General features: G+C 35.0%; 1 protein-coding gene across 1 annotated transcript; it reads left to right on the top strand.

Moving 5' to 3' along the window:
* Positions 1-735: 735 nt before the first annotated feature.
* LOC114521893 (location of vulva defective 1-like) lies at positions 736-7581 on the top strand. Its single transcript, XM_028542471.1, has 9 exons — positions 736-964; positions 2207-2941; positions 3573-3617; positions 3866-5116; positions 5435-5485; positions 5931-5954; positions 6291-6411; positions 6692-6890; positions 7274-7581. The coding sequence occupies exons 2-9, from the start codon at positions 2245-2247 to the stop codon at positions 7286-7288; spliced, it is 2403 nt and encodes an 800-aa protein (XP_028398272.1). The 5' UTR covers positions 736-964; positions 2207-2244; the 3' UTR covers positions 7289-7581.
* Positions 7582-14687: the final 7106 nt, after the last annotated feature.

Genomic DNA, 14687 nt, shown 5'->3' with positions numbered 1-14687 from the left:
TTCGACGAAGGCCTTTATATATAGCAGTGCGTCGAGAAGCTTTTTTGTTTATATTTGCAAGAGGCAGTTCTTATACCACACATTTGAAGTGAGATTGAATGTAAAACTAGTTGTTCCCGGAGGAAACGACTAACAGTGTCTTTAACTTTAAAAAATTCCAAATAAATGAAGTTTCCTAAAAATAACGTCCGAAATGCAGTTATTTTAGTGGACCTAAGTCTCCGTGCATGCGTGCGTGCACATCTTTCAAGCTAATACAATATATGCCAAATTATCATAGTTCAAGTTTTACATGAAGTACTATACACCAATGATCATGCAATATGCCAGCAGGCGTCAGTGAACCATCCCAGCTCAAGTATGCAAAGATTATTATGATTAACATAAGAATTTAGTGAATGTTCTATATAATTATATTTTACTAGACAGTTTATTATGCCTGAAATAAATCAGAGCAAACTACAAGTTCGCATTGCTATAGTATAGCTCAATGCCTTGAAACATCTGTTAAAAGCTAACGACAAGCATATACATGGTTGATGTTTGTGTGTTAGCTATATAGGATTACTTGATAACTAAAAAAACTACCTGGGACTTCGGATTGACGTTGTTTTAACAATTCCTCGCGAGAAAAAGTTGTTCCCACGACAAATTAACATACCACAAACTGATCTTTTGTGTCCTCACAAAACAACCGTCAAGCCTGATTGATGCTGACTGTTGGAATCCGGAATCATTCAAAAGATAATTACAAAAATACACTGTATGAATTTGCTGAAGCTTTTGAGAAAATCATTCTTAGTTGGAATCTTTTAATAAAGTTTTGTAAAGAATTTTATCTTCGCCAAAGTATTTTGTGAAGTACCAAACTTGAAAATAAGCTGGTGATCGAATATTTGTGGAAGAAGAAAATGGACGGTCTTGTATTAAAATAGGTCTTTATACATTATTCAACCAAGATCAGGTACGAGCGCACTGACAATTGCGAATATGATACTGTAAGAGTTGAGTAGAACACTATGCAGACTATATATATAGTTTTATTCACATAACAAGATTCCTTGGTTAACCGGGAGCGGACAAAAGTGCATGGTATCGAAATCCTCATTCTTAACAGAAATATCCATGTTAATTGAGAATAATACATGGTCATGGATGTATAAGTTAGCTATGTATAAATCATGCTTTATAAATGGCTAAATTAAATCATTAGTTTTACATAGATGCATGTTGTTGCTTGCAAACTATATCTACCACACGTGTAGAATATCTAAAATAACTAACTAAACACTTTATTGACTAGTATTCAATATAATTATTGTCGCAATATTTTTACATAGCCTTTTAATAAAATGTATATATAATTATCTTTAAAGATTTCTGTGATAAAAACGAAATATTTTTAAAGTTATAAACATTTTTTAAAATAAAACCAACTAAAAAAATCTCTAAGATCTATTTGGCAATTACGATCCCCGCCAAAAAAAGCTCTATCGCAATGTCATTGTATTTATTGGTTATGGAATGTTGAGAAAAATATTTTACCATGTTTAATGAGAAAACGAACACTTTTAAACTTATTTATAACACAAACTGCTCACATTCCTCTCGTAGATGCATTATTTTGGAATGTTTTTGACTATGCATGCCTAACAATACTTTAGCTGATAACGTAAACCTTAATTGTCATCCTATGTTATATAGCTTATTTTTTTCATTTTGTCGCCTGATCGACGCCATTCTTTTTATAAATAAACCTTATTCGGCTCAGTAATATATGACAGTCTTTATGATTTTGGAAGTGTACAGTTTATCTTTTTTGTGGACTGTTAGTTACCAGAATTAGCTACTCTGACATTTAGGCATAAATAATTAAATCTCTCAGTTTTACTTTTCACGTACTGGATATATTGTGCGCGAGAATTATGATTTTAAAATTCTGAGTATACAAGGCACGAATGAACCGCAAGGTGTAGGTTTTATCGCGTGATAACTCTGGCACCGTAGTAACTAACTATACGATATAATATTTATATGAAACTGTATAGCTATATCGAGTACAGATCTGATTCTATGAGAAGTATATAGTTTACACTTCGAAATTTTGAGGGCAGCCATGATAAGTCAGTAATGTTGTCATTCACTGACCACTATATAATGGCTTAATTATAACAGCCTAACCGTTTCTACACTCTTTCTTTTATAGGCAATCATTGTAATCATCAGTGTTGTGATTTTCATCAAATGATGCCTTTTACATATATTATCATTTTCTTCGCAACATTAGCCGGTTGTGCCGAAACAACTTCAAATACCACGCTACAATTACCAATTACAATAACTCCACTGTTACAAGATGGAATACAGCGAGGCAATATAACAAAATTCGTCCATCAAATACACCCAACATTTTTCCAACACGTAACTTTTAGTGACATTGTTAAAAGCCTTGGACATGTTTCTCATGTTCAACTGGACAAAACGTTCGAGGGAATTATGACACTTGCACTGGCTTCAATGGGACATGGCTTAACTGTCGATAAATTTGAATTTATAAATGGAAGCAAATGGACAATAGTCATGTCAGCTGAAGAGCTAGCCAGCGTCTCAAACATCACTTTTCCTTTAGATGATAAAATTCGTCTCGTAACGATCCAAAAAGCAATGTATAAAATTTTAGAAAACAGATTTAACTTCAAGACTGAAGAAATAGCCGAACGATTAAATACAACGAAAGAAAAAGTTTATGCGTTTTTAGAACCTGGTTGGATTCAGGTTGTTAATTTTATAACGGAGAAAAATATTTTGGCATTATCGACAAATTATACAATTCCTCCATTTTACATTGCTGAAGCTCTCAACATGACATTATCAGAATTATACAACTCAATATTACCACAGCTTGACGATATACTGGTAAATAAAATTGATGTCATTCGAGGTATGTAAATATATACAGTATAATAATAATAATAATTATATTATTTTATTAAATATTCTTGTATGTTTGCATGGTGAGAATCGATAAGTATAATTGAGCTTGTAGGTACACCACGTCAGTATTTCATACTGCATAACACTTAACACGCAGTATTAAATACTTACGTGGTGTACCTACAAGCTTAATTACTTATACTATATTCATTAATATAATATAAAAAGTTTTCACTATGCAATTCATGTTTTGAAAAACCAAAATTAATTTTTTCAAAGGACCAATATATCCTTGATAGTCTATATAAATCTATAAATTCAAAATAATAAAAAGAGTCAATTTTGAAGTTAATACTTGTGTGAATAACGCGTGGTTTTACCCAACATGTATATTTAAGTCGTTTGTGACTCTTCTCAGCATATAATAGCCTTCTCCATGAGAGTTGGTACGAAGAAAAATATATGAAAACACTCGTGATATCTCCTAATTAGTGGCGTATATATAATGCAGATAGGGTATAAGGCAGAATGAATTACTGCAGCCCTGTAACTTGTAATCACACTGGTATAGATTTTCATTTAAGAGCACGTGTTTTCAATGTCTTTTTTACACAAATTTTTATCTTTTTTTTGTATAGTGGCAGCTGAAAGATGGAGACGAATTGTAGCATCTTCGATTGCGAGTAAGAATTGTGTCCTTAATGGATTTTTACCCAAATACAATAGAGAACAATAAAACGACTGCATTTATTAATTGGTTAAGCTATTATACAATGCGCAGCATATACCATGATTACATGCGCGGGAGCCCGCAGGCTTCTTCACAGTTGGTATCGCAGGCGTGCATCTGTGTAGAACAAAACGTTTCAGGTATCAACAAAAGTATTTTACTCAAATTCACGATAACTGAATAATACACTGCTCTTTATAGAATTATCGCGCGTTCCTTCTACTTCAACCATGAATTCAACCATAACTTCAACCAGGGCTTCAACCACAACGCTAATAAATACCACAACTTCACCAGTCATGGCGGATATGACAAAGACGACAGCCATTCAAACAAAGTCTGTTGTTATCCACACAAAGACGAGTACATCAAGCATTTTGAACAAAATGTCATCTCGTCAAGAGATAAGCCACACCCCTGCGACAACGCTAAATATTCCATCTGACACCCGCCCAATAAATGTTCTGCAAAATTCCTCAATGCTAATCACGAGTCCTCCCACCACAGGAGGAATACAAAATACGCTAATGTCAACTACACTTCCAGAAATTAAGAAATCAACAGCTTTATCTGATAAATCATTCACCTCGATGTATCATGCACCCAGTTTTGCGATATCAACGTCTATACCACAAAGCAGCTGGTCCTCTGCTTCATCATACGCATATATTCAAACATCCACAGCTCAACATCATAGTTTAATGCTTCAATCAACTGCCAAAGAAAGTGTTTCATCAACCAAAGCAGAAATGTTCTCGGCAATCACCTCGAAACCTTCTACAGCGAGCAGAAATATTGCCGAAATTCTTACCAGCATATCTTCTCGTAATCATTCACAAAAGACATCAGAAGACATAAAATCAAGGCCCGCGTCAGATGCAAGAACGAGTGAAATATTTGTGACACAAATAGTGGTCACATCAAGTCCCATAACTACTCACATAATACCAACATCTCTCCTCGTATCTTCGTATTCATCAATTCGCGACAATCTATCTAAAACACAAAGTAAAACCGGGCCAACTGCTTCTTTAGGCAAAGTAACGAGTGATATGACAACCATTGATGCGATAGAAAGCAGTTCAATAGCGAAAATGAAAAGTGCATCGATAGCAATGGCATCGTCATCAAAAATGGGAACAAAAGCCTCGATTCCCCACAGAACATCTCAAATGACCGAGAGCACTCAGCGCTTACTGAAGAGCACAAAAAGCAGTTTGTCGCCTTCATATCCGAGAGAAACATCAACAAACACGAAGGACCAACAGTCCACAAATATTCTAGAACGTTCTCCTGCCTTTACTACAACATCAACAAACACGAAGTACCAACAGTCCACAAATATTCTAGAACGTTCTTCTGCCTTTACTACATCAGCTGATGGTGTGACTTGGAAAACATCTAGTCCTGTCAATCTAAATTCATATCATGCATCATCTTCACATTTTGAAGGTAAAACTGTGGTATATGCTGATTGATATTTATTCTCTTTAAACAGGTGTATATAGATCAACTTTATATCCGTTTTAGTCCAACAATGCGTTTCCGAAAATCAGTTAAAAAGAATTGATCTACTTTAATCAAAGTATAGAATCATATATAAACTGTCATTATGTAGGTTACGACTGAAATTTTTATAGTAGTAAAGTAAAAACCTTTCTACCGAGATAATTAAGGATTCTCCGTGGGTAAATATTTCTTAAAGAGCGTGCGTCTTCACTCAATGCATTGTGGTTTTGAGAAATATCTCGTTGCACATTTTCCTTATAGATATTGCAAGATCGTCCATATCTTACACCCAGAGTATCTCAATAACAACAGGTCAGTAATGTTTGCGTGCATGATTAGGGTAGGTCAAAAAATCTTATAATTATACCAAGCATGCAGGTGTGCAAAGTGTTATTCGAGGATCGTATTTGAATACCATTCTATACCATCATCATCTTAAGTATTTTTACCAAAGTGGTCAATCTCATTAGCTTTTAACCCAGGTCCTCGAAGATCACCGACAGTTGGCGATGGTTATGATCGATGATCACTGCATGGAGAATAAGTTTTTTTTAAACATTTTTTCCTCATCGGTTACAAACATTACATCGCCGACTGTCGGTGACTTATGAGAGACAGATGAATTATATGCTTCGCAATAAACCACACTCTCCATACAACGGCTGTTGTGTTATGTGTCGAAACGTCTATATTTGAGGAAGTAGATGAAACAATTCGAACAAACAATTGAAATATACGAAACATATTTTTCTTGCAGGTAACACACTTGAAACGGATGAAGGTAAGCTCGTAACAGCCATGACATGCATGATAGAGGACCTACATAGTCTGGGACAGACGATATTCTTCCTTATTTGTTTGTGTCTCGCCAAATTAAAAAAAACACCGACATTGCAGAAATCGTTTATACAGCTTTAACCTATCATGCATATCAAGTTTTAGTTCGAGTGTATACGTTTGATTTCATTTATACGAGTTGTGAGAAATGCGTTGTTAAACACGTGCATTGGTATATATAAGCGCTTGAACGAGCATTTTCATCTTAGCGTTCCTAAATCAATATTTCTATGGTGTAGAGTAAATTGACATACCTGACATCATTCGTCATAAAATATAGATGGAGATGAAGTTGATCCTGTCGTTCTCATCATGGTTCCAATCATGTGTGTTCTTTTCCTGGTTGCTGTTGCTGTTGCATTGATCATGTGGATCAGGAACAGAAGACAACGACACAAAAGGTATTCGATCATTTCGTAGCCTAATAAATACCAACACTCGTTAGTGCACAAACATATTATAATGCGCTTAAAGAACTCCAAACGTAGCGTTTGATGACGCGGGCCAGGACCATGAACCCAGGACCGTAGCGATGGGGGGGGGGTGTATAAAGCTAGCTATATATAGCTATTAGCTATAGCTATTGTTAATTAGAGGGGGAGGGTGTATATAGCTAAGGTGTGGTCCTGCCTTTAAGAGGGCAGTGAAAGAGTTTGTGTCTAAATTAATGCTTCATTTCAGTGCTAACCAAATGAATGCAGAAAGTGGCTCAGAACTTTCCAGCAAAGGACTCGTGGGAAGCACGGAAAGCATAAACAATCGAACAACAGGTTTTGTAAATAAAGGTGGAGATGACAGGTCAAGTCGTTCAATGTCGAGAAGTAGCAGCATAAGTAATTTAGAGACAATACAAGAGGGGAAGGAACCAGATGAACCAGAGGTATATAAGTTATATGAATAACAAATTGACTAACGTATCGTACAGAACCGGGTCGTACAGGAATGATTCTTTAAAGAAACGTTCAATTTTCTTAGCACTCGGCCTCGGGTGAAGATAATGACTTTGAAATTAAGAATACCGGCCAACTTGGTTAAATATATCAGAAAACATCGATATCTTAGCAAATCTACACATAATTTTGCTTACGTTAGCAGATTCGAATAACCTGCTAAGTTTATTAATTGTTTTTCATTTAAAAATTTTATTAATGATCATATTAAAAAAACACTAAGAATACTGGCTTTAATAAGTTGGCCCCTCTATTATTAAAAAAACGAAACTGTGTCACCTTGATTTAATGCAAATTCTGTCTGTAATTGTAGATTTACCATCTTTGAGGAAAGGACGCTAGCTACTTCTTATATATATATATATGATTATCTTATAATACATTATAATTATCGAATGAAATATAACATCTCAATAATAATTTATTTCTGGCAAAGTTGTCAGCGTACGGAAGGCTATAACTTAAAGAGATAACTACGAATAGACCTTTAGCTAATGCACGATCCGCATTATATAATTTAACAAATTGTATGGGATATTATTTGTGCCAATTATACACAATGTATGCAGGTAATTCAAAATGTAATTTGCAGGACAACAATAATTTTTTGCAGTGTTAATAGTCTGCAAATACAGAAATACTTATATAATTTACAATATTTTCAATAAAACGTGTATATTACCAAAAAGGGTCTTAATTTCTAGTGGAATTATACACAATTCAAATTCAAGCCAGGAACAGTTGAGTCAACTATAGGTCTTGCGGCAGGAATCGAACCTACGCTTTTGCGATAACGCTGCAATGCTCTTGCCACTGGGTTTCAGGGGTAGCTGACAAAAGCAAGCGTGGTTAATGTGTATTTGATTGGTAATGCCACGAATAGCTGAGGATAAATCGAGGTTCAAAGGTATTGACTACTGCTGAACAGAATTAAGCAGGATCATGCCGGCATAGCTCCAGGAGACATTGGTAAATAAATCGTTCACCCTCTTAATTTTGCTACCTCCTACAATTACCATCTAAGGCCTCTTCCAAAGCCTATACTAGACCTTGTTTGAAGCGGAACAAATATTGATTACTACTTAAACGCCACGCAGGATGCATCAGTCAGTTCATACGGGTTCTGTTTTTGTATATTTTTAAAAAAAGATAAAATATCTTATATTATTGCGATAGAGTGCATGAGGCGATCGACTGTTTAATCCTCATGAAATGACAAACTGCTATGTTAGATACACATTGTTAGATATACTTTGGAGAAAAACGAGTTATGAGAAAATTCCTTTCTACACTGACTACAACTAACCTAGCTATTTGCATGACACAGCTTATAAAGAACTGCATAATTATGGCCACCAGTACTGACATTAGCGATGACGTGTTATATACGCCCACAAACAAAACTTCAATTTTATTGGCGTCCTGTATAGCAGTTAGCAACGGGAGAAATAAAACAAAACTGTTTTCGCATAGCAACATTTTTTTATTCACGACTTCAACACTACTTATACTCGAGAAGGAATATATAATTACTTAAATAACTTTTAAGTATTTAGAAATGAATGTTGAAACACAAACATGATTTAGTATCGGAGTATTGTGAGTACCCCGTCACAATTCAACCTTATTTTATGTATGTTAATTATTTCACAAATTCCCGCTCTACACGAAACGAAAATGTATAGCTATTTGCTTAAACTGGTCCGGGAATATCGCCATAATAATGCTTTTTCGCTGAGAGAAATTACTACAGTCTGATTCATTCGAAAAACTCAGTTGCTTGTTTTCAATCATTTTCAATATTTGAACGGCTAATTCCTCGTTTCAGGATTTTCACGTGAAGTTATATTGTAAACCAATTTTTTTTCAGACAACAATAAAGCAGAGCCAAAACAATCAATGAGCTCTTTTTATGGTGAAAAAAATTGCCTTAATCATAGCATTTATAAAATCTAGCAGAAAAAAAATTAGAGATATAGACATGCAAATCAGAAATTTCGCTCACGGATATGCAAGCACGACATCACACGACCACAACCAGCTAATCCGAGATCAAGACGTCATGAAGCATCTCGACAAAACTGAGTTATCATGGGTCTGGAGTTAATAGTATAATAAAAGACAAAATCGATGTTTAAAATTCTGTGGAAATAAATACAAATTATAATATAGGGTTATGTAAATTGAATCTAGATGGAGAGGAAACGATAAGCAATAGAGCGCCACGATGTCTATTGTGGCAAAAAGAACCTGTTCCTTCCAACAGGAAGACGAACGTCTTAAGACGTTTTGTTTGATGTTGAGAAGAAATTATTAGGATGCACACTACCTTCAGAATGACAAAACGAAGTAAACTTAAAAAATCATGTGATTCGATCTATTGCGACATTCTTAATAAAAAAAATTATTTGATTCATTGATGAAAATTTTTCTTTCGTATTATGGTCATTGAAAATAAGCTGGTAATAGAATATTTGTGGAAAAAGAAAATGGACGGTCTTGTATTAAAATAGGTCTATATACATTATTCAACCAAGATCAGGTACGAGCGCACTGACAATTGCGAATATGATACTGTAGGAGTTGAGTAGAATACCATGCATGCAGCCTATAGTTTTATTCACATAACAAGATTCCTTGGTTAACCACTAAAGTGGTATCGAAATCCTCATTCTTAGCAGAAATATTGAGAATAAAAAAAACATTGATGTATATATAAGTTAGCTATATAAGTCATGCTTTATAAATGGCTAAATTAAATCATTAGATTTACATAGATGCATGTTGTTGCTTGCAAACTATATCCACTACACGTGTAGAATATCTATGAAATTTATGAAAAATAACTAAACATTTTATTGACCAGTATTCTATATAATTATTGTCGCAATATTTTTTTAAATAGCCTTTAAATAAAATGTATATATAGTTATCTTTGAAGATTTCTGTGATAAAAGACAAAATATTTTAAATTTATAAAACCAACTATTTGGCGATTACGATCCTCGCCAGGTGAAACTCTATCGCAATATTGTCTTTATTGGTATGGAATGTTGAGAAAAATATTTTACCATGTTTAATATGAGAAAACGAACACTTTTAAATTTATTTATAACACATTTATAACATAAGATAATATATAGCTATATCGAGTACAGATCAGATTCGGCCAGCTGATGAATGTAAGTCAGTAATGTTGTCACATGCAGACCACTATAATAGCTTAATTTTGTCGGTGGCGGTGATCTATATTAATCGTAGAAATATATTTAATTATTACTGCGTAAAACAGTAATTAACCAGCCCTCTTTCTACACTCTTTCTTTTATAGGCAACCATTGTAATCATCAGTGTTGTGATATTTACCAGATGATGCCTTTTGCATATATTATTATAGTTTTCTTTGCAACATTAGCCGGTTGTGCCGAAACAACTTCAAATACCACGCTACAATTACCTATTACAATAAGTCCACTGTTACAAGATGGAATACAGCGAGGCAATATAACAAAATTCGTCCATCAAATAAATCCAATATTTTTCAAATACGTAACTTTTAGTGACGTTGTTAAAAGCCTTGGACATGTTTCTCATGTTCAACTGGACAAAACTTTGGAGGGAATTGTCACACTTGCACTGGCTTCAATTGGACATGGCTTAACTGTCGACAAATTTGAATTTATAAATGGAAGCAAATGGACAATTGATATCTCAGCTGATGATCTAGCCAGCGTCTCAAACACCACTTTTCCTTTAGATGATAAAATTCGTCTCGTAACGATCCAAAAAGCAATGTATAAAATTTTAGAAAACAGATTTAACTTCAAGACTGAAGAAATAGCCGAACGATTAAATACAACGAAAGAAAAAATTTATGCGTTTTTAGAGCCTGGTTGGATTCAGGTAGTTAATTTTATAACGGAGAAAAACATTTTGGCATTATCGACAAATTTTACAATTCCTCCATTATACATTGCTGAAGCCCTCAACATGACATTATCAGAATTATACAACTCAACATTACCACAGCTTGAAGATATACTGGTAAATAAAATTGATGTCATTCGAGGTATGTAAATAATTATATACAGTATGATATAAAACTCCTCTAAGTTTTCAATATGCAATTCCTTTTTGAAAAACCTAAATTAATTGTTTTTAATTAATTAATTAATTAATTAATTAATTAAAGGAACAACCTATCCCACTGATAGTTTTATAATGCGATGTAAATCTATAAATTTAAACACATTTTATTTGGTTACAACTTTTTGGATAAAACGCGCAACTGCGCGTGGGGTAAAACCACGCGTTGTTCACAAATGAACCATGAGTAATAACGTCAAAATTGACTCTCTTTATTATTTTAAGTCATTTGTGACTCGATCGTCTCAGCATATAATAGCCTTCTCGATGAAAGTTGGTACGATGCAGATAGGGTATAAGGCAGAATGAATTACCGCAGCCCTGTAACTTGCAATCACACTGGTATAAATTTTCATTTAAGAGCAATGCTCTTAAATGCATTGCCATGCCATGTGCCATGTGCATTACATGCCATGTGTTTTCAATGTTTTTTTAACACAAATTTTTATCTTCTTTTTTTTGTAGTCACAGCTGAAAGATGGAGACGAATTGTAGCAGCATCTTCGATTGCGAGTAAGAATTGTGTCCTGAATGGATCTTTACCCAAATACAATAGAAAACAATAAGAAGACTGCATTTAGTTGGTTAAGCTATTATACAATGCGCAGCATGCAGCATATACCATGCATGATTACATGCGCGGCAGCCCGCAGGCTTCTTCACAGTTGGTATCGCAGGCGTGTCTGTGTACAACAAAACGTTTAAGGTATCAACAAAAGTATTTTACTCAAATTCACGATAACTGAATAATACACTGCTCTTTATAGAATTATCGCACGTTCCTTCTACTTCAACCATAACTTTAACCAGGGCTTCAACCACAACGCTAATAAATACCACAACTTCACCAGTCATGGTGGATATCACAAAGACGACAGCCTTTCAAACAAAGTCTGTTGTTATCCACACAAAGATGAATACATCGAGCATTTTGAACAAAATGTCATTTCGTCAAGAGATACGCCACACCCCTTCCACAACTATTACATTAGACACCCGTCCAATAATTGTCCTTGAAAATCCCTCAATGCGAATCATGAATCCTACCACCACAGGAGGAGTACAAAATACGCCATTGCCATCTATCAATGTAAAATCAACTATGCTTCCAGAAATTAAGAAATCAACAGCTTTATCAGATAAATCATTCACCTCGATGTTTCATGCACCCAGTTCCGCGATGTCTATATCACAAAGCAGCTGGTCCTCTGCTTCATTATACGCAGATATTCAAACATCCACAGCTCAACACCATAGTTTAATACTTCAATCAACTGCCAAAGAAAGTGTTTCACCAACCAAAGCAGAAATGTTCGCGGCAATCACCTCGAAACCTTCTACAGCGAGCAGAAATATTGCCGAGATTCTTACCAGCATATCTTCTCGTAATCATTCACAAAAGACATCAGAAGACATAAAATCAAGGCCCGCGTCAGATGCGACAACCAGTGAAATATTTGTGACACAAATAGTGGTCACATCAAGTCCCATAATAACTCACATAATACCAACATCTCTCCTCGTATCTTCGTGTTCACCAATTCGCAACAATCTCCCTAAAACACAAAGTAAAACCGGGCCAACTGCTTCTTTAGTCAAAGTAACCAGTGATATGACAACCGTTGATGCGATGGAAAGCAGTTCAATAGCGAAAATGACAAGTGCATCGATAGCAATGGCATCGTCATCAAAGATGGGAACAGAAGCCTCGATTCCCCCCAGAACATCTCAAATGACCGAGAGCACTCAGCGCTTACTGGAGAGCACAAAAAGCAGTTTGTCGCCTTCATATCCGAGGGCGACAACAACTAACACGAAATACCAACAGTCCACAAATATTCTAGAACATTCTCCTACCTTTACCACAACATCAATATCAACAAACACGAAGTACCAACAGTCCACAAATATTCTGAAACATTCTCCTACATTTACCACAACATCAATATCAACAAACACGAAGTACCAACAGTCCACAAATATTCTGAAACATTCTCCTACATTTACCACAACATCAATATCAACAAACACGAAGTACCAACAGTCCACAAATATTCTGAAACATTCTCCTACCTTTACCACAACATCAATATCAACAAACACGAAGTACCAACAGTCCACAAATATTCTGAAACATTCTCCTACCTTTACTACAACATCAACAAACACGAAGTACCAACAGTCCACAAATATTCTGAAACATTCTCCTACCTTTACCACAACATCAATATCAACAAACACGAAGTACCAACAGTCCACAAATATTCTGAAACATTCTCCTACCTTTACTACAACATCAACAAACACGAAGTACCAACAGTCCACAAATATTCTGAAACATTCTCCTACCTTTACCACAACAGCTGATGATGTGAATTGGAAAACATCTAGTCCTGTCAATCTAAGTTCATATCATGCATCATCTTCACATTTTGAAGGTAAAACTGCATGTGGTGTATGCTGATTGATATTTATTCTCTTTAAACAGGAGCATATAGATCAACTTTATATCCGTTTTAGTCCGACAATGCGTTTCCGAAAATCAGCTAAAAATAATTGATCTACTTTAATCGAAGTATAGAATCATATATAAACTGTCATTATGTAGGTTACGACTGAAATTTTTATAATGGTAAAGTAAAAACCTTTCTACCGAGATAATTAAGGATTCTGCGTGGGTAAATATTTCGTAAATAATGTATATCTTCACTCAAGGAATTGTGGTTTTGAGACATATTTCGTTGCACATTTTCCTTATAGATATTGCAAGATCGTCCATATCTTTGCATTGGTATATATAGGCGCTTGAACGAGCATTTTCAACTCAGAATTCCTCTCACTATTCCTTCTCAGTATTCAATATTTCTATGGTGTAGAGTAAATTGACATACCTGACATCATTCGTCATATAATATAGATGGAGTTTATCTTGTCGTTCTCATCATGGTTCCAATCATGTGCGTTCTTTTCCTGGTTGCTGTTGTTACTGCATTGATCATGTGGCTCAGGTTCAAAAGACGACACAAAAGGTATTCGATCATTTCGTCGCCTAATAAATACCAACACTCGTTAGTGCACACACATATTATAATGTGCTTAAAAATACTCCAAACGTTGTATTTGAATACCAGCGTTTGATGACGCGCGCCATGACAGTGATCCCAGGATCTTAGCTGTTCCGCTTAATTAGAGGGGGAGGGTGTATGTAGCTAAGGTGTGGTCCTGCCCATAAGAGGGCAGTGAGAGAGATTGTGTCTAAACTAATGCTTCATTATAGTGCTAACCAAATGAATGCAGAAAGTGGCTTAGAACTTTTCAGCAAAGGACCCGCGGAAAGCACGGAAAGCATAAACAATCGAACAACAGGTTTTGTAAATAAAGGAAGAGATGACAGGTCAAGTCGTTCAATGTCGAAAAGTAGCAGCATAAGTAATTTAAAGACAATACATGAGGGGAAGGAACCAGATGAACCAGAGGTATATAAGTTATATGAATAACAAATTGACTAACGTATCGTATAGAACCGGGTCGTACAGGGATGATACCTTATATAAAAATTTTCTTAACACTCGGCCTCGGGT

The sequence above is a fragment of the Dendronephthya gigantea genome, unplaced genomic scaffold (assembly GCF_004324835.1).
Source record: "Dendronephthya gigantea isolate DGI-Jeju-01 unplaced genomic scaffold, DenGig_1.0 000000F, whole genome shotgun sequence".
In the NCBI taxonomy this organism is placed as follows: domain Eukaryota; kingdom Metazoa; phylum Cnidaria; class Anthozoa; order Malacalcyonacea; family Nephtheidae; genus Dendronephthya; species Dendronephthya gigantea.
This window is presented reverse-complemented; position numbering and strand designations above follow the sequence as displayed.

Coding starts and splice junctions, on each gene's coding strand:
- LOC114521893 (XM_028542471.1), top strand. CDS start 2,245: ATGATGCCTTTTACATATATTATCATTTTCTTCGCAACATTAGCCGGT. Junction 5,117..5,434: donor ATCATCTTCACATTTTGAAG/GTAAAACTGTGG, acceptor TTTTCCTTATAG/ATATTGCAAGATCGTCCATA. Junction 5,486..5,930: donor GAGTATCTCAATAACAACAG/GTCAGTAATGTT, acceptor TTTTTCTTGCAG/GTAACACACTTGAAACGGAT.